The 19,987-nt window shown below is 49.1% G+C and overlaps 1 protein-coding gene across 2 annotated transcripts in view; it reads right to left on the bottom strand.

Moving 5' to 3' along the window:
- The window catches only part of MAP3K13 (mitogen-activated protein kinase kinase kinase 13), a 172,247-nt gene that overhangs the window by 16,162 nt on the left and 136,098 nt on the right, over window positions 1-19,987 (bottom strand). For both annotated transcript variants that reach the window (XM_045296414.1, XM_004713425.2), the window contains 7 exons: window positions 19,546-19,737; window positions 16,779-16,937; window positions 11,497-11,655; window positions 10,665-10,773; window positions 2,850-2,959; window positions 1,894-2,010; window positions 707-844 (listed from right to left, as the gene is read on the bottom strand). In XM_045296414.1, the coding sequence (XP_045152349.1) occupies window positions 707-844; window positions 1,894-2,010; window positions 2,850-2,959; window positions 10,665-10,773; window positions 11,497-11,655; window positions 16,779-16,937; window positions 19,546-19,737 (984 nt within the window). The remainder of the gene's footprint in view (window positions 1-706; window positions 845-1,893; window positions 2,011-2,849; window positions 2,960-10,664; window positions 10,774-11,496; window positions 11,656-16,778; window positions 16,938-19,545; window positions 19,738-19,987) is intronic.

A 19,987-nucleotide genomic window follows, 5' to 3' on the forward strand; every position in this document is an offset into this window, starting at 1 on the left:
ATGGAGAGAAAATGTTTTGAGAAACGATGTACAAATGCGCTTTACACAATTGATGTGTGTATGGATTGGGATAACAGTTGTATGAGCCCCTGATAAAATGTTAAAAAATTTTTAAAAAAAAAAAAATAAAAAAAAATAACTCACTCAATGAGTACATCAAAGTGGGCCTTGCATAAGCCAAATATGTCATAAATCAGGAATGGTGTCTGAATACTAGAGGTCATAAAAAGAAACAGCATCACACCATTTCACCCTTGAGGTCACTGGGATTGAATGAGGCTAAGTGACACCCCCAAATCACACGGCTTCTAATAATAGGCAGAGCCGGGATTTGAATCCAGGTCTGTCTGCCTGCAGTTTAATTCTCTTCTCTTCACATTATTCCGTGTGAAGACAATAAATCCCTACCACCAGATCCCTAACATCCGTGAAGCGGAGCCCTGGTGGCGCCGTGGTTCAGTGCTAACTGTAGGCTGGCAGGCAAGCCCTCGGGCAGGTCAGCGGCTCCACCTGTCCTGAAGGGAGGGAGGGAGGCGGTAAGTGGGCATCGGAAGGATGGGAGTCCATGTTGCCCTCTCTCTGCCCCAGCCTCGGGCTACAGAATGGGCACGTTCACCCTGAGATGGCTTCCTCCCCAGGGGGGTCCTGCCCCTCTCCCTGGGCCTCTCTGGCCTCCCCTGAGCACGGGGCTGGCTGGGGTGCTCACCGTCTGGCCTGGATCCCCGGTTTGTGCGGCGTGCCTTTCCTCTTCATGAGCCTCTCCATGGCACTGGGGTGGATAATTGGGCGGACGGGGTGCCGTTTGTAGGTCCCGGGATACTTCTTTTCCACAGCTTGCTCACGCCTGTAGGACGAGAGAAAAATGCCTTTCTGTATTGTGGCCAGAAAGGGCAGCAGCGGGTTCCACCAGCTATTTCCACCCACAGATCCCGGCTCCGGGCTAGCAGACGCAGGCGATCTGGCGGGGAGAGGACACTGCAGTGGCGTGGCCCTGACCTGGTTCTGCTCTGCAGCTCACAGATGGACCCTGCCCAGCATGCCCGTGGGGACACAGCACAGTGGCAGGTATCCTTATTTTCAGTAGCTGCCCAGGGGTGAGTGGGAGGGAGTTCTTGTCTTCATCATGAAAATCTTAAGCCACCGTAGGTAGCCACGCTGCTTCCCTAAGGGGCAAACAGTAGATGCAGCTGGTTCAGTGCTCACCTACTAACCCAAGGCAGGTGGGTCAAAATCTACCCAGAGACACCTAGGAAGAAAGGCCTGGAAACCTGCTTCCAAAAGGTAACACTGCCTTGCAAACAGTGTGGTTCTGCTTCAAGCACACCAGGGGGCAACCTGAACCGGAACTCACCCCACAGCAACTGGGGTGTGTGTGTGTGTGTGTGTGTGTGTATACTTAAATTTATAGAAACAAAGCTCTTCTTGAAACGAGGACACCTTCTCCACACGACGGGCACTCTGGGGGTGGTGTAGTTCTGCATTGGGCTGCGAACTGTTAGGTCAGCAGTTTGAACCCACCAGCTGCTCTGTAGGAGAAAAATGAGGCTTTCTACTCCCGAGAAGAGCTACAGCCTTGAAACTTCACAGGGGCAGTTCTACTCTGACTTCAGGGTGGCTGGGAGTCAGTACTGACTCGATGGCCGTCAGTGTCTGAATGACCCACTGCAGAGCAAAGACTGTCGAATGCACATGCCGAGGCCCGGCAGCAGCCCCAGGGGCGACTCCATGCTCGTGAGCCTTGCCGGGCCCTGTGCGCAGTCCAGCCCTTAAGGAAGGTTGGGCGAATGAATGCAACACATGCCGGCTGCGAGGAGCAGCACTGGGGCGGCGTGATTCATTTTTGCTGACGGCTGACCCAAATCCATGAGGACAGTCACCAGTCTGGGTACATACTTGATGAGCTCCTTCTCCCGCATTTCCAGCTGCAGCATGATGGCGCTCAGCTCCATGTATAAATTATTAGCTCGCTCGAGTTTCCTCTCGTAGTGCTCACGGATGTCCAAGGCATGCCTGGCAGACAGAGTGGAGAATTAGCTGAGCAGGCATCCGGCACGGGGGAAGGAGGGTCGGCTGTAAGGTCGCAAGGAACACACGGTGTGCCTCCAAAGCATTGGCTTAAGGACCCTCGATGCTCCAGGTTCCTGCATTCGGTGCACTGACAGAGAGCAGGGAGCTGGGGAGAGGACAGGCAAGCCTCCACTTGCTTATCCTTGTCCTGGGGTGTGGGGTCCACAGCCAGCCACATCAAACAGCCAGAAAGAGCGCCCCTGGTCAAACCCGAAGGTGATTTGTGTCTGAGGTGCGGCCTCGCGGGCAGGCTGCCGGGATCTACCCTGATGGTCCTAGCTTTGTTCACGAACCTAAAAACGGCTTTGGGCACCCACGTCTTAAGGAAAGACACAGTAAAACATACTCATTCTAAGGACAATCCGCAGTTTAAAGCTGACACCACGCCGGCTGGTCTGTTTGCACTGACCCACGGCCCAGAGCATGCCTTCTCTGATGTTGTGGTCATTGGTGCCCATGTTTGGTGTGTGTCTCTTCCTGGAGGATGAGCTAAAATACTCTCCATCCCTGCCCTTTCAGGGTACCCAGGCCAGGAGCTGACCGAACAGGCCGCATTTTCCCTGGCCTCCTTTGCTACAGAATATAGGGCGATATGGGAGATCCCTGAGTTGGGGAGAGAGGACATGAAGAAGGGCTAGCTTCTAGGACAAGTTTGAAAGGGTCTGACTATGAAAAACAGGGGAGGAAGGTGTGTGTGTGTAGGGGGGTATCCAAAGAGGACTCCCGAGATCAGCTGGAGACCTGGAGATAGGAGAGGGGGGGGAGGGGAGAGGCCAGCTGACCTGAGCTCCTCTCTGCGCCTGCGGATGAGTTCCTCGTCCAGGCGGTGTATGCACGCGCCTTCGCTTTTGATCTTCTCAAAGTGCTTTTTCACTTCTTCTCTCCATTCAGCCTGGGTGAGGACACAGCAGAGTTTGTTCATGTGTTAGCAGCTACAACCCCTGATACACCTGGGCCCAGGTACAAGCACCCACCCCCGGCCCCTAAATATGTCTCTACTGAAGAGTCTTATCCAGAAGAGATTCTCAATAACTACTTGTTGTTGATTGATGCTCACGCTAGTCTAGCTGCAAACCCAACACCACTTTCCGCACGTGGAGGCCAGTGTACAACACCGTCTCTTTGTAGACTGCCCTGCTGCACTGGCCACCGGAAACATCGCAGCTGGCACACTGGCCTTCGCCTCTGGGAACCAGATCTCAATGCCAGGCAAGGTGGTGGCTGAGCTAGCCTGGTAACTTGGGGAGGTCCATGTGTCCCTGAGAGTATGACCCTCTTTACAACTGGCCAGGAGCCCTGGTGGCATAGTGGGTACACATTGAGCCGAAAACTACCCTCCAGCTCGGAGGGAGAAAGATGGGACTCTCTACTCTCATAAAGAGTCACAGTCGGGGAGACTCACGGGGCTTTCTACCCGTGAGTAGAAAGGGTCTACTTTCTAGGGTCGCCGTGAGTCGGAACTGACTGGATGGCAGTGGGTTTGGGTTTGGGTTCTACAACTGGCATCAGCATCCCTCCTTGCTTTGTTTGGGTCAACATCGTGAGAAACTGTTTGCAGGAGAAGACCCCCATTGGTGCTGAACAGCGAGGATGGGCATAAACGTATGAAGAAATGATACCGGAAGTTGGGGTGAGGAGACGAACAGACAGGGAAGGAAGAGGAGAGAGCGGGAGTGTGGACAAGCAATTTAGTGGGTCAGCCAAAATTTTCGGGCAGGCTTGGGTGTCGAACATGTGGCTTAAACGTCTGCCAATTGGCTAAACCTTCAACGTAGCCTCTCATGTTCACATTGTGAGTGGAAAGGGGCTGACTCTCACCTCTGGGTCAAAGGTGAAGCTCAACAGGGGGAGGGCTGAGCGGGGAGTGAAGCTGAGCGGGGGAGGGCTCCCTGGAGGAGGGAGGTGCTGCGGGGATCTGGGGATCTCTCACTAATGTCCACGGCCGGCTAGTCAATTTTGACTCACAGACTACTGTGGGGTGTAGGACTCCTCTTGGGGTGTCTGAGATGGTGAATCTTTGTGAGAGTGGAGAGCCTCTTTTATCTCTCACAGAGTAGCTGGGGGCTTTGAACCTCCCACCTGGCAGTTACCAGCCCTCTGCAGTTAGCTGCTAACCCTCACCAGGGGTCCTTGTGAGAAGAGTTTTAGAGGCCATAAAACCCAGCGCTTAACTGGCACCCGAGTCCTCTTTCTAACTCTCAAGGTATGACTGCTCAGCCCCTGCCCATGTACCCCTCACCGATGAGGAGGTGACCCCCAAAGAAGGGCACCCCAGCCCTACAACAAGCTGTGGTGTCTGGGCACCTTCCAGCCCCTGGATTCCTGCTGGCCACAGTGGTTGAGGCAGTCTCAGGAACCCATGAGGAAAGTATGAGAGCAAAAGGCCGAGGCTCGTCAAAGAGCTCAGATGCAGGCCCAGGACCTATGAGGTAGGTGGGATTGGGGAGAGGGCTAAAACGTCTTCTGGAGACTTGTGTCACATGCCATTGAAGACAGGGAGCAGTAACTGCCCACTTGGTGAAAGGGGTTCTTGTCTGGGAAAGAAGCAATAGCTTTAGAACAACCTAAGCTTGTACTGAAATTGGTTGCTCTGTTCGTCTGTTCTGTATATGCTGCCTCTTTATACGTGTGTTGTGATGAGGGACTGAGGAAGCATCTTCTTTCAAAGTCAGCTGGGCTCTTGGCAGGAATCTCCGATCACTGTCATCCAGTTCGTTCCGATTCACAGTGACCCTATAGGACAGAGTAGAACGGCCCTGTGTGTTTCCCAGGCTGTAAATCTTTATAGGGGCAGAAAGCCTCATCTTTCTCCGGCAGAGCAGCTGGTGGGCTTGAACTACTGACCTTGCAGCTAGCTGCCCAATATCTAGCCCCCTCCACCACCAGGGTTCCTACGGTGGTTATATAATCATTTGTCAATTTGAGAGGATTAAGAGGGAAGGGGTGGAGTCTAGCCTGTCAATCAGATCATAGCCAATGAGGCCTCTGTGTGGGCCTGGCCTTCTCCTGAGGATTCTGGGAACTCCAGTATTCCTCCTTGGAGGCGGAAGACGTTCTCTCTCTCTCTCTGTGCTCACTCCCTGGGAGACACTGCAGCTGACAAGACACATGAAACTACACTAGTGCCCTGAGCTAGAGGAGCCACGTGGAGACCCCTGCCAGCGCTGAGATGCTTACAACACCATTGGATCCACAATATGTCCCATCCACTGGCCTGGGATCTTCCTGCATTTGGTGCCATTGCATGGGCTTCGTGAGTCTGAAGAGGACTTTACAGACTGGGATCAGATACATGGGCTAATATTGGACTTACGGACTTGATCTGGACTGGGCTGGGATGTTTTCTTCATGTACAATTACTCATTCTACAAAGCTCTTTCTTATACACATATGCGTATCTATAAACTTTGCTTCTCTAGTCTACCCAGACTAACACAATCCCTTAGCTGACAGTTTTGGTGGAAGGAGGAGACCAGGGACTAAGGAAAATTGGTTTCTAGCTGACCCTGAGGAGGCAGGAGGAAGGACGTCTCAGGTACATGATTGCTATAGAGGAAACAAAACTGTGTGCTGAACAACCAGTTCTTCCTCCCGGAGGGAGGGCAGAGCCAAGCCACAATGAACAGGCACTCCCTAGCTGCCATCTCTTCCAGCTCAGGAGTTCCTCCCAAAGGGCACCCCGAAGATAACAACTCCCAAAGAGGCTCATTACCACTTTCTAAAGCTTTTTATTACGACTTAAGTGACGGTATCCAGAGCAGATCATCCGTTTTACGGTCCACAGTTTTAAACACTTTTGTTTCAGCTCACCCATTTCCATCCCCTCAATGCAAGCACCTTATTTATTAGCAGCGGTGACTGATAGCCTCTTGCAATTGGCCGGTTCTTTACAGTCTCCAATGCACTTGTTTTTATGGTCCCCGATGATCCTTGCAGAAACTCTGCATGGATGGGAAAATCCATTGCTTTCCTCATTTGGATGAGTGAGGGAAAGTAGTCACTCGCCAAGCTCACATGGTGTTAAGTGCCAGGGTCAGTGTGCACACACAGGGACCGGCCACTTTCTTAGTGTCTCTTTAGCTAGTTGATTAATCTTGATGATCAGCCAGAGCTTGTCTGACTTTCAGCACCAGAAGCAAGTCAGTGTGTCGGTGTCTGGAGGAGTCGAGGGACTTGTGGAGAACAGCAGATGCGGGACGATGTAAGGAGCGGTGACATCGTATGTGGGGAGAGAAGGGTAGACGATGAATGACTGGAAGGAGCCCGGATGGTGCAGGGCTTCGGTGCTCGGCTGCTGACCAGCCTGCGGGGGCTCCAGCCTGCCTGGTGGGTGTGCACAGTGAGACCCGGAGATCTGCTCCCATAAGGAGATAGTCCAGGAACCCTCTGAGGAAGCCCTGCCAGGTCCGGTGGGGTGGGCGGATGACGTGCCAGAACTGGCGCAGCAGCAAGATGCCCTGTGTCCAGCATTTCATTTTGGTTCTGTCTTCCCGAGGCTTGTCACCAGACTAAATTCCTGGTCACTGCAGCCAATCACCAAGGGGGGGGGGGGCAATGAGAGTCAGCGTGCGTTTATTAACACATCTACAAGGTCAGCGAGATGAGGTCTCCAAGACTGTTTTACAATCTCTCCTCACATAGTCAGGGCTTTACACTTCCTTGGGTGTTGGCACATCTGCCTGGCCACAGTCTTCCTCAGAGTCGACTTGCTTTCTCATCTGGGGTACCATCTGCAGCACAGGATTTACGTCCTGGGCATGACTGCCCTGCCCCCTTCAGACCATACTTATGTTCTGAAAGGGGCACAAAGGTGTCAAAGGCACCCGTCTGCTGCACATCCTGTGTCCTTCTGGCTCTTCTCATGCCAATTCCCTAATCCTATGTTAGGGCGCTCAATACAAGAGCAGTACCAATCACTCAGACTGTCTGGGAGGGCATTCCCACGGGAAGTTAGTCAAAGCAGTAACAACGAAAGGGTTTTAGACTTTGTATCTACTTACCGTATATACTCCAGTATAAGCCGACCTGCCTATCAGCCGAGGCACCTACTTTTACCCAAAAACTGCCTAACAGAGGTGCTGGAAAAACTCAGCTTACACAAGAGTATATACGGTCATCTGCTTAGCTGATTCAGGATCAAAGCAGAATTCACTCAAAGCTCCCCCCCCCCCCAGGAGCTTCTCCAGCTGCAGGGAACTGACACCTGAAATGTGATCAACGCAGCATCTCTCATTCTTGCCTCAGAGGGAGATTTTCCGAATTCAATTTTAACTGTGTGCTGTGAGTATCGTGGGGCTAAGTGTGAGTTTGTGCAAGTGAGGATATTGACTGTGGGGCAGTTAGTTGCCTAAAAGAGTGCCTTGAATTATGGCCAGTGCTTTAAAAATGTTGCACCAGTGTCAGAAGTGATATTCTGTGGACGCACAAGTCCTACCCGTTTAGAATTGGAAGTTTTCCAAATATGAGGGCAACTTAAAAAAAAAGTCTTGCTCCAAACTGATGGAAACCGGTAGTAAACAAAAACGTGAAGCTATTGTTTCTCAACATATTCCTCATCTAAATCTATATACTTCTGAAGGTGTTTCCAGCTCTCTAATCCCTTCCCCTAAAGAATTCTACAATCGTTGATTTCTACCACATCCTCAGCCTTGGCATCCCCAAGGGAGGGTCAGGGCTGCAGGATGGACAGGGAGCGGCGGGCTTCCCAGTGGAATTCTCCTAAGGACAGGCCTTGCTACCTCAAAGAACGAGCAGCCACATCGTTGGGAGGGAAAATTCCTTGATGTAACTTCCTGGGTCTTTTTCTCATCGATGCAGTTTTCTATATATAATACTTCTTCACCATAAGCCTCCATGGTCATCCTGTGTCCCTTGGGAAAATCTATCAAGAGTACCCTCACCCCCCCCCCCGCCCCAAAGTCTCTGTAACCACCTGAGCTGACTTCTCTGCCTTGAATTTAACTGGCCGACCAGATCCAATTACATTTTTGATGGGCCCTTCCTTTTGAAGGCACCTTCCCAAGACAGAGAGGATTGTCTGCTGCATTCACTGATCACAGAGACATGAGCAAGCATGTTGGCACAAACCCGTGCAGGCATGAACTGGAACCCTAAGGGTGACTCCCCTTCATGTAGACAGTTACACTGTCTCAATGGCATGTGACTTTGAAGCTTTAGGAAAAAGCGCATTTCAGAATTGTGGGACACGGGGTGTTACTATAAAGCAGTGGTTCTCAACCTTCCTGATGCTGCGACCCTTTCATACAGTTCCTCATGTCGTGGTGACCCCCCCAACCATAAGATTATTTTCATTCATCACTGTAATTTTGCTACTGTTATGAATCAGGCGGCCACACATTGAGAACTACGGCTATAAAGAAAGAAAAACTGTGATTGCAACCATATCCTGGAGTTTGAAATACTTCCTTGAGAATTCGCACTCTTATTCTCTCTCATGGCACAAAAGGCCCTAAGCCTTTCCTGAATACTAACAGAAGAAGATAGTTGAATGATTTCTTATCTGGCGCTGCAGATCATGATGCGTTGACTAGCTAGGCAATTGCTTACTTAGTGCTGAGAGAATATATGTGAATGCATCCCAAACAGCATGGGAAGCATCACGACGTCAACCTCCTACAGCCTCTCCTTTTCGGAGAGCACACGCTTGCATTGAAATCCCTCAGACACACTAAGGCACAACAGAACGCCTGGTTACTTAAAGGCGCAGTGTGTAGAGCGCTGCGCTTGAGAATCCCAGAGTGCGTGTTGGGGCAACAGGGCAAGAGTCTCTGAGTGGCATTCCCTAGAACGGCACACACACAAAGAAGGTGCCCCTTCAGCTAGACATCCCTCATGTCTGGCAGCCGGATGTCCCCGTGTTTATCAGGCACCAGGAGGCAGTGACTCCCTGGCTCTGAGTGGGACTCCCAGGGCCAACACCTCTCCCAAAGTCCAGGACCTTTCCATCAGATACTTTCCAAAGAGAGAAGCTCATCGCCCACTGGAGGTTGGGCGCTGTGAGGAGGAGGTTCAAACGCCAATTAATAAAGCCTTTTCTGAGAATGAATCTAGTAGACACTAGTAGATAGAACTCACTATGTCAAAATTCACTTTTATGAGCCCCTAAAAGAAGGTATGTGTAAATAATAATAACAATACATAATATATTAAGGGTTCACAGGGGTGGCAGAGTGGGGGAGGGAGAAAAAAAGGAGGAGCTGATATCAAAGGGCTCAAGAAGAAAGATAATGTTTCGACATTGTTGATGCCAACAATTGTACACGTCTGCTAGATATAATGGATATATGGATTGTTATAATCTATGTAAGAACCCCCAATAAAATGATTTATTAAATAAAAAAAAAGAAACACAAGGGTGACAGAACTATATGAGAATGAAGATCTCAGGTATCTGGACAGCTAAATTCCAGGAGGCCTGTGGCACCCTGGGTTCAGCAGTGGGCTGAACGATTCAAATCTTTGCAGGAGACAAGTCTTTTGTAGTTAGAAAGGCAAGACCTGCTCCCAGCAAGACCTGCCCTCTCAGAAACCCTCCGGAGCAGTTCTATCCTGTCCAACCGGGTCACTCTGTGTTGCAATGGACTCAAGGCCCATAGCTTTGACTTGATCGTTAAATTCGGCAAGTGGCAAGCGACATCATCCCATGAGCTGCCAAAGCCACAGTGGCACCCTTTGATATTGCCTGGGTCTGGTAAGAATAGGCATCTTGGCGTATACACCCCCCCCCCACCCGCCCTGCCCCCATGCATCACAACAGACCATCACCCTTCTGCCATGTGCAGCATGTGTTAGAACCACACACACTCTCTGGATCCATGTCCTTACCATGTGTATTGCAGAACTCCTTGCTAAGCGGAGAAGTCGGCCCTAGAATCGGTGACTTGTTTGGGCCAAGAGGACATGAGCAGGCAGGATGCAAACAGAGACTTGAAAATCATGTGTGCTGGAGCCCCAGCTGGCCTGCCGAAGGGCGGAAGGCCGAGTGGAAAGAACTGGGGCACGCTCCCCAGTAGTCAGCCACCTGGCAGGCTTGTGAGGAGGCCACCAAGGCCCAGCCAGCCTTCCAAGTGACCGGCAAATGACTGCAAGTACCTTAAACCCTCTCAGAGCCAACAGAAGAGCCACCTGGCCCTAATGGCCAACTTGCAGGTCATGAGCTAAAGGGATGCATCTTTTCAAGATCCCAAGGCAGTCCAGGCTAGCCAATACATGGGATTATGTTGTATTTTGTGCTAGTAGGTGCTGTGTGCAGCCTCTCTCTGGGCCTAATTCCATCATGGCTGTCTCTAGTACTTAGCTTCCCTCCTCTGTACTTCGGTTTGTCAAATCCTTAGAAAACAACACTTTCACGAACGCAAACACTCTAATTCCAACCATGTGCATCCGTGATACGTTCTCGTTTCTTTCCCTCTCTTCTCTGCCCCACTGTGAGGGTGCCCACCGTGCAGTGTGATGACCGTTTGGCATCACTGCAGTTAGGTAATTGTGCTGAAAATCAAAGGGCGAGTTCCTCTTCCTCCTGGAGTGTTGTCGGCCCGTCGGCTCAGAACCACCTGGTGGACAGTTTCCCAACTTACCTGGGACTTGAAGTAAGTTTCTTGAGGGGTGGCCAGCACGTCCGCGGACGCGATGTCCAGATGCATGAGCGTCTGCCGGAAAGAAGGCCGGTTGCGAGGCTTACTCTGCCTGAAAGAGGTGGGGTGCGCAGTTCAGAGACACTGTCCAGGGCCGGGGAGTCTATGGTCCTCTGCGGACCTTTCTGACTCTGGGTCATGTCCAGCCCTGGCTGCAGCTCCGTTGTCATAGACCGCAGGGCAAAAGGCAAATGCCACTTAGCAATACTTGTAAGTGGTGACAGAGAAAGGTCGGGGCTCAGCGCATGCTTGATGGCACTCCCCAAGGACCAGTCAAACAATCGCCATCATTTACTAAGGCACCAGATCTCAAGCTATATGCTTTATTTAACAAAATCACTTTAAAAAATGTAATCACCACCGTATAACTCTATGAGTAGGTGCTACCCCCCACTTTACAGATGAGAAAACTGACGTATGAAGGACATGTCCCACGTCACACCAAGAGGAAAGGGCAGAACCAAGATGGGAACTAAGCCCTGGTGGTGATGTGGGTTGCTAACCTCAAGGTCAGCAGTTCAAAAACTACCAGATGCTCCTCAGGAGAAAGACAAGGTTTTTTACTTCCATAAAAAAAAAAAGATGTCTCGGGAGCCCTGCCCTATAGGGTCGCTGTGACTAGGAATTGATTCAATAGCAGTGAGTGTGAGGATTTAAATTCAAGCTTCCCAAGTTCCAACGTGCCTTATCTTTGCAAACACATATTGAGATTGTCCCTGCTCTTTTAGGAAGGATTTGATAGAGTTTGGAGGAAGAAGGGAATCTATTTCCTTACCACGTCTGCTTCATCAGAATTTTGAATCCGTCAGGGCAAGTGGAAGGAACTGGAAGGTGCAGGCTGTTGCTTCCAACACCCCAGATAATGGCTGATGAGTCCACGTCTTTGTACGGAATCTCGCCTGTCAGCAGCTCCCAAAGCACCACTCCAAAAGACCTAGGGCGGGCCCGGAGCACACACAGTTGTTTCAGAAAGATGGATTTGTATACTCACTGATGTTTCCCTTCTTTTTATATCCTTCATCCAAGCGATACGCATGCCCAATTTTCGTATGGCTAATGCAGCTACTGGAGACGCAGAACTACAATAGCCAGGAAAGCTCCGGAGAAGACAAACCTATGAAAGGAAACCGGCACTACTGGGCTTGCAGACAGCATTCGTGCTGTGGGGCTAGACAGCCAGCTACAGCAAGGGAACAGAAACCTAGAAATGGGCCACACAGATGCAGGAATTGAACATACGACAGAAGGGACATTTCAAACCAATTGGGAAAAAATGTTATTGGTTATCCAATAAATGCGATTGAGATAACTGGAAGCTTATCTGGGAAAACATGAAATTGGATACATATCCCATCTTACATCAAGATAAGTTCCAAATGAATGGAAGATTTAGTGTAAGGAATAAAACCGCGGGGTGCTTTCATATCGTCTCGGTTGGGGAAGCCCTTTCTAACGACAAAATGTAGATGCCACAGGAAAGAGTAACACATTCAATTGCTTTAAGGAGCAAGACAAAACAGCCCGCGAGGGGCGCAAACACCCCATCATTAAATAAAATAACTAGATCTGAAAAATGGTTGCAATTCACATATGCAAGAAATATTTCAATATATAATATTCTTATGAAAGGTAAGAATAAAGATAAAAACGAGCACGGCATGAGCAGTGCACAAATGGGAAACTACAAAGGGCTCTAGCCATGAAAAGACACTCAAAATCACGCTAACAGCGGTGCAAACTGAAACCGTCCCCAAGACGCCACCTCTCACCGACCCGGTTAACAAAAAGCCACAGGCTTGCTGACATCTTTGCTGACGAGCTTGAGAAAACCTTCGTGGACCTTTCTGGTGGGAATATAAATTGGTATAAGCCCCAAGGAGGGCGCTGTGCCCAAAAGACAAACGAGCCCACATTTCCCCTTTCTGCTATTCCCATGGCTGTCAGACACCAGTCTGCAGAGACTGCTCCTCGAGGAGCCCCGGTGGCGTAATGGTTACATGCTAGGAAATCTGCAGGGTCAGCAGTTCAAGACCACGAGCCACTCCTCGAGAGAAAGATGAGCCTTTCCAAGCTTGGCCTTGGAAATTCGCAGGTACAGTTCGACCCTGTCTTGTAAGGTCACTATGCGTCGGAGTTGACTCGATGTCAGTGGGTGAGGAGTCCCTGGTGGGTGCAAATGGTTAACGTGTGGCACGCTAACCAAAACTCTGGAGGTTTGAATTCACTGGGGCTCCTTGGAAAATAAACAAAAAACAGCCTGACAATTTGTTCCCAAAAAACAGCCTGCAAAATCCAGGCGCTCAGCCCCATTCGGACACCCAGGGGTGCCCTGGGTCAGAGTGGACCCAGTGGGTTATTTTGGTCTTAAGCCTAAAAGTTGTTAGTTGCTACTTCTAAGGGTTGAAGCAAAACAACTACGAGGAAATACACTGTTAACATTTTGCCACGGGGTAGTTCTACCGCCATATGGGGTTGCTCTGGGTGAGAACCCACTCCCCGGCAGTGAGTTTGTCTGTCTGAGAGGTGAACATGACAGTGGGGCGGAGGAAAGAGAGGAAAGAACTGGGAAGTAAAAGCTACATGAAGAGGAATACACATAGACGTGCATACGTGTGAACACATTCACATATAAAGACAGGAGGATTGGTCTATGTACATATATTTATACGTTCCTACATTAAGGTAGCAGACAGACTTTGGGCCGCGACTCAAGTCTCCCCTCAACACAAGAACACTTTGTTCTAATGATGTGGCACTGTGTGATACCCACCTTCCCGGCAGCATCACTGAAGACATGGGTGCATAAACAAATGTGGTGAAGGAAATGGATGGTGCCTGGCTACTAAAAGATATAGCATCTGGAGTCTTCAAGGCTTGAAGTCAAACAAGCAGCCATCTAGCAGGGGAACAACTAAGTCCACATGGAAGACATACCCCAACCTGTGCAATCACGAAATGTTGATGGGAACAGGTATCAGAAGTTCAAAAACAATCATATTGATGTGAAGGAGAGGGGTCAGAGTGGAGTCCCAAAGCCCCCCCGCCCCGTTGATAATGGTCATTCCCTCACAGAAGGGCCACAGGGAAGGGATCACACATCCAGGGTACAGTACAGCACCAACATTGCTCTAGCTCTTTAATAGTTCTTCCCCTCACTATTATCAGTTCTACCTCACAAATCCTGCCAGACCGGCATCTGTACATTGGTAAAGATAAGGGCTTTTGATACACAGAATCCAGGATAGATAACCCCCTCAGAAACAGTAATGGGAGCAACGATTCCATGAGGTTATAGGAAGGGAGGGGGAAAAGGGGGGGAAGGGGAGACCGATAGCAATGATTGCTGTGTAACCCCCCTTGGAGGGGATGAATAACAGAATTGTAGGTAAAGGGATACATCAGATGGTGTAAGATATGAATAACATATATATATTAAGGACTCAAGAGGGTGGTGGGGTGGGGGCAGGAGGGAATAAAGAGAAGCTGATATCAAAGGGCTCAAGAAGAAAGATAACATTTTGAAAATGATGATGGCATTATCTGTACAAGTTAGCTTGATATAATTGATTTTGGATTGTCATAATATCTGTAAGAACCCCCAATAAAATGATTTTTTTAAATCTAAGAAAATACAAAAAAAACCCATATAGCAAATTTAGCAAAGCCTTATAAGTTCAGAGGAAAGACTGATAAAGATTAGCAAAAGCAGCTGTCCCCACAAAAAACCCTGAAAAACAAAAACAAACAATAACAACATTAAAACATAACTATGGATCGGGGTGGTGAACGTCTGGCCTGCGGGCCCGTGTAAGGGCTGGGAAATCCTCCAGACCAGCTAACAGCACAGCCTCACCAAAGAGAAGCCGGGCCAGCCACCACATCAGAGGGGAGGGATGAAATGTTGGACCAGGTGGCCCGAGAATGATGCGATGAATATCCAAGTGGCCCTTGGCAGAAAGAAGCTCCCTGCCCCTGCTACAGAGGCTCTCGAATCCAGTAAAACCCCAGTACTCGACCACAACAGTCTTCAACACAATTGGATTTCGACATGAAATGTTGAGAACATTTTGTATCGGAGCTCGAACAAAACATTGGAAATCCGGCCTGATGCACGTGAGTTTTGCAAACAAAAGCAGTGTGTGTTTCAGTCACTAGACACGAGTTGGCGCTGCTAGAACATGTTTTTTAAACCTTTTGTGGCTGTGTTCTAAGCGTTTTGCTATAAGTTTCTTAGTTTTTGTGACATTTTGTTCTGTTTTTAGATCAAAACATGGGTTCTAAGAAAGAGTTTTTTGAAAAGAATCATCATGCTAAGGAACGGGTTAACCATACTACTGATATTGTTGATGATATAGTAGACCACTGAGTTAGTTAATTGTGCCAGCCTGGCCGATAATCACATGTGGGGCTGGTTGAAAGGCGGAGGGATAGATGGGTGGTGAAGCCTCGCCTTTCTAGTTCTCGGGTCTCTTGTTTTGTGATGGTTGCATCGGGTGCAGCTGCCTTAGCAGTTCCCTGCTTCAGCTTGCAAGATTGACTTCATACAAGACATCCCCAAGGAGAAGCTACATGGACCTATCCCGATGCAGCCCTGGGTGCTGGAGCAGCCGTGTGGAGACCCCTGCTAGTGCTGAGATGCTTGTTCGTTCATTGACTCAGCTTTCCTCCTGCAGTCGGCATCATTGCCTCTGTTTTGTGAGGTGGAAGACTTTGTGAACTGGTGTTGGGTTAAGGGGTTAATGTTGGACTTTTGGGCTTGGGCAGCATTGGGTTGGGATGTTTTCATGATGCACCTTTTCTTTACATAAAACTCTCTTATACGTGAGTCGCCGTGGATTTGTTTCTCCAAAGTACCCAGACTAATACAACCACATTAGACAAAATTTTTTTTTAGAGAAAGCCAGCCAGGTCTCCTAGGGAAAAAAAAGCAAAGAAGGGAAAAAAACAAACAAAACCCCCCTGAAAAGCAGCTACCAGTTGAGTTTATGGAAAGGGATTCCCCTTCCAAACAATGACTCTCTCGCCATCCCTCCTCTCCACATCCATGTCCACAGATCCAGATCCTCATCAATCTCAAGGTATGGGCCATACTGTAGTTGTTAAAAACTTTTAAAATGTGTTTCTTATTTAAATTATATTATTTAACTCTAAACTTATTTACTTTGAAATTTCTGTATAATGTTTTGTATAAAAAGGTAAGGTTAGGGTAAAAACTTGGTGGTCTAGAACGAATTAATCTGTTTTCAGTTATTTCTTATGGGAAAAATTGAGAACTCGACTGCATCGCATCTCGACACTCCTTCTAGAATGGATTAGCGTCCAGGCCTGGGGTTCTGCTGTAAATGGACCAGCAGCCACATATACTTTAAATAGGTCTAGAGCATGTTTTCAAACTTACCGTATATACTCGTATATAAGCCGAGTTTTTCAGCACATTTTAAATGCAGTTTTTGTGGTAAAATTAGGTGACTTGGCTGATATTCGGGTTGACTTATACTCGAGTATATATGGTATTTGGCCTTTTTCAGGAAATAAATAAGTAAAGCAGGGGAAATTTTTTGTGCTACAGCCCAGAATCCAGGATAAAGTGTCGGTATCTGGTTTTCCATCCCCCTGGACCATTCCAGTGCCCTGCAGGGGGTGGCAAGCTTTAAGAGCACAGAACTACATCACAGCAGAATGCATTACGGACATGTACACTGATGGTCTAAGTAATCAAGAATACAGAATAAAATAAAATTTTAAAAAGAATACGTAAACTAAGTTTAAGGTATTTTACGCAAGAAAGGAAGAGTTACACGCTACAGGGTGATTTGAAGAAAATTTTCAGTTTCCCAGACAGTACATTTTCGGAAGGTCCCCCAGATGGATAGTTCACTGAGTAGATATCCACCCTGACTCCCCTCCCAATCCTCCTAATCAGATATCATTAGTAGTGGGCAGGACCTTAGAGAGCGTGAGCCTGAACGCAGCGGGAAGTGAGCGATGTATTAAGGAATAGTCTCATGGGGGGAAGAGGGAGAAGGCGTACTACCTGGCCCAGGTAGCGCCACTCACCATATATCGACTTTTTCTGAGACGGGTTCATTCCTTATCACCTCTGGTGCCATCCAGGCCACTGTGCCAGCAAAGGACATCTTGGTACTTTTATCGCTGAGTTCTTTAGACGTACCAAAATCTGAAATTTTGACTGCATCTGTGTGCGTGACTAAAACACTGTAAGAAGAAAGCAGGGAGACATTTGGGTCATCAGTGCAAACGAAAACCACAGTTCTAAATGGCAGCGGAAGACACGTGTGTGGCCTCCGACCTTTTAGACGTGGGCTTGCGTTTCCAGGGCTCCTTGGGCCTTAGCTAAACCCCGGAAGCTGCCTGGTTCCCACGTGCAGGGCAGCAGAGGGCAGCCCCTGCACCTGCCTCTGCCACGTGCTAACTGTGTGACCTTCGACCAGTTAGTTAACTCTTCTAAGCCAGTTTCCTCACCTGCAAGATGGCATTAACACAGACCACAGCATCTTCTCCATAAATTAGACAGGCAAAAAGACTTGGAAGTGGTTTATAACTATGTTTCCGTTGATATAAAGCCCACTCACGTTACCCCCTTTGTGCGACTGTCATAGGCTTTGCCACAGGTAAGTGACAGCAGCTGATGGCAGGGCACCAGGTGATGCTCGGGAAGCCCCGGTGGGACAGTGGTTTCTTGTTGGGCTGCTAACCAGAAGGCCAGCTGTTTGAAGCCACCAGATAGTCTACGGCCAACAATCCTCTAAAGATTGACAGTCCCAGAAACCCGCAGGGGCGGTGTTATCCTGTTCTCTGGGGTCGCTATGAGTCAGCATGGCCTTCCTGGCAGGGAGTGGGGAGCTGAGGCTCTGTCCTTGCCATCTGCCTCACCTGCTTTAGATAAGGGATCATGTCACTGTCGCAACCACCTCGCAGAATGACAAAAAACCCACAGCACTCCTTAGAAAGAATGACAGTCCCTAAGCAACAGAAACACTAGACGCTCCCCCTTCTGCCTCTTTTGTGCTTGCCCATGATGAGACACTGTAGCATGGTAGACGATGACTTGGGAAGCGAACAGAGATCTACGGATGGAACTGGTACGAAATCTCAGACTTCTGTTGGCATCCCAGCCTGAGGTTTAGTGTCAGTGGTTTAATCTCTCATTCCAGCGAGCCCGACTGATCGCTGTCTTCTCAAAGTTACCACGAAACCCAAAGGGGTCAAGTCTGCTGGGGTGGGGACTGCTTTTGATAACAGAGGCATGGGTTTAATGGGTAACCAACTTCCTGCTCTACTATTTAAATGGCAGGCGGTCAAGGAAATGGTCTATGATTTCCTGCCTCCTTCCTTCTAAAGCGGCTTCTCCAGGAGGGCAAGTTAGTTAAAAAGGAGGGGTGATGTGTGTTGTGGGTGGTGAGAGAACAGTTGGCTCGTCTAAGGCTGTGAATGGGAATAATGGAGACTGTATAATAAAGGTAATTTGCAAGTAAAGCCGGGAGGGAGGTATTCCGTCCGTAAGCACTGGACTAAGCATGGCTGAGAACGAAGGTGGTGAGTGGACATTGCTTTGCGGCTTGTCACGAAGGGATGGCTGCTATTTTCCGTGGAGAGGAGTCGGGATTCTGTGTGAATCCCTTGCCCTCACAGGATTAGGTAGGATGTAGTGGTCTTTGTGGTGCAAACGATCTGGGTTCAAGCCCTCGTTCCATGACTTGGGGTTCTGAGTCCTAGTGTCTCTTGTACCAAATAAGAACAGCGACCCTTGTCCCACCTGCCCCACATCGTCTTTGTCAGGCTCGAAGACGCCCGTGTGATCAGGGAACCGCACACATCGCTGTACCCACGAAGCCGTGGGCAACTGCGGCTCTGAAAAGATGTCGGTCCTTCTCCGCTTCTCTAAACAAAACGTGACCAGCGATAACAAAAGTAGTCCTGTTTTAAACGAGGGGCCGCCCTGAAACATACCCTTTTAATTCATTCCTTTCTTTCCTTGGGCAATTTGGGGAACTGAGGAATAACTCACCCTACACTGGGTGCTGACAGTCAAGGACCCACCCACATTGGGGACAGAGGTCTGGAAAAGCAGCCCGGCTGCTCAGAAACGCCCGGTTTGCATCTTTCTCCTCGCAGACCCTGGGAGCCTGCCCCCTGTCCGCTTCCTCTTAGCCTCTCGAAGGCTCCAGACCAAACCCCGCCATCACCTCTAACATCGGTGCGGGATTTTACGGAACAAGTTTGTGAGTAAGCTGTCGGTCTAAGGCAGTGGTTCTCAACCTGTGGGTCAAGACCCCTTGGAGGGGGAATGACCCTTTCACAGGGGTTGCCCCGTTCTTAACAGTAGCAAAATTAGTTATGAAGTAGCAGAGAAAAAACTTTATGGTTGGGGGTCACCACCACATGAGAACCACTGTTCTAATGTCTAGTTTTCTCTTGGCCTGCTCTCATCCACCCACTTCCACCCTGTTACATACACTTCTGCATCTAGCTTTCAAAGTCAAAGATTTTGGGGGAACAGGGTAGGAAAACGACATATCAAGCTTTCAGATTCTCCGAGATGCTGGCAGGTAACTACTTCAGATAATAATGGAGGGGGTTGCGTAGCTGTGTGATTTCAAGGGCAGCAAGGGGCCAACTGGTAGGTTGCTGGCCATACCGGCCGCAGGGCAAAGAAGCGGGTCTGCAGGAATCCCAAAGACATACCAACCGAAGCACCCACCACGCAGCCTGAAACCGAGCTGAAAGCCGGGGGACCGCAGATGACATGGGGTGCTTCAAAACAGTCAAACAGAAGAGCTGCAGGGTTAGCCCCAGAACTCACTTAGGCGATTTGAGATCACGGTGAATGATTTTGTGGAGGTGCAAATAATTCATTCCACTGGCAATCCCTGTGGACCAGTCTACGAGCAGTCGGGGTGTGATCTTCCGGCCCGCACGCAGAACCTCATAGAGTTGTCCGTGGGCGCAGTACTCCATGATGATACAGTAACACGGGGCCTGGGTACAAACCCCCCTGGCCAGAAAACACACACATGTTGAGGAACACATACAGACAGGCAAATATATCAGACAAGCTCTTCTTCTGCCTTGAGGATAGTTAAGGAAGTAATAAAAATGAATGGCCTATCCAAGGTCTTTTAAAATTTCAATAGCTTTATTGGCATGCCTTTCACATGTCATACACTTCCATAGTTCAGTCATTACAGGGCCGTATAAACATCACTACAATCAGTTCTAGAACATTTTCTTCCTTCTTGTAGCCA

This window comes from Echinops telfairi, unplaced genomic scaffold, assembly GCF_000313985.2.
Source record: "Echinops telfairi isolate 266 unplaced genomic scaffold, ASM31398v2 ScPeMD7_7407;HRSCAF=8445, whole genome shotgun sequence".
Lineage (NCBI taxonomy): Eukaryota > Metazoa > Chordata > Mammalia > Afrosoricida > Tenrecidae > Echinops > Echinops telfairi.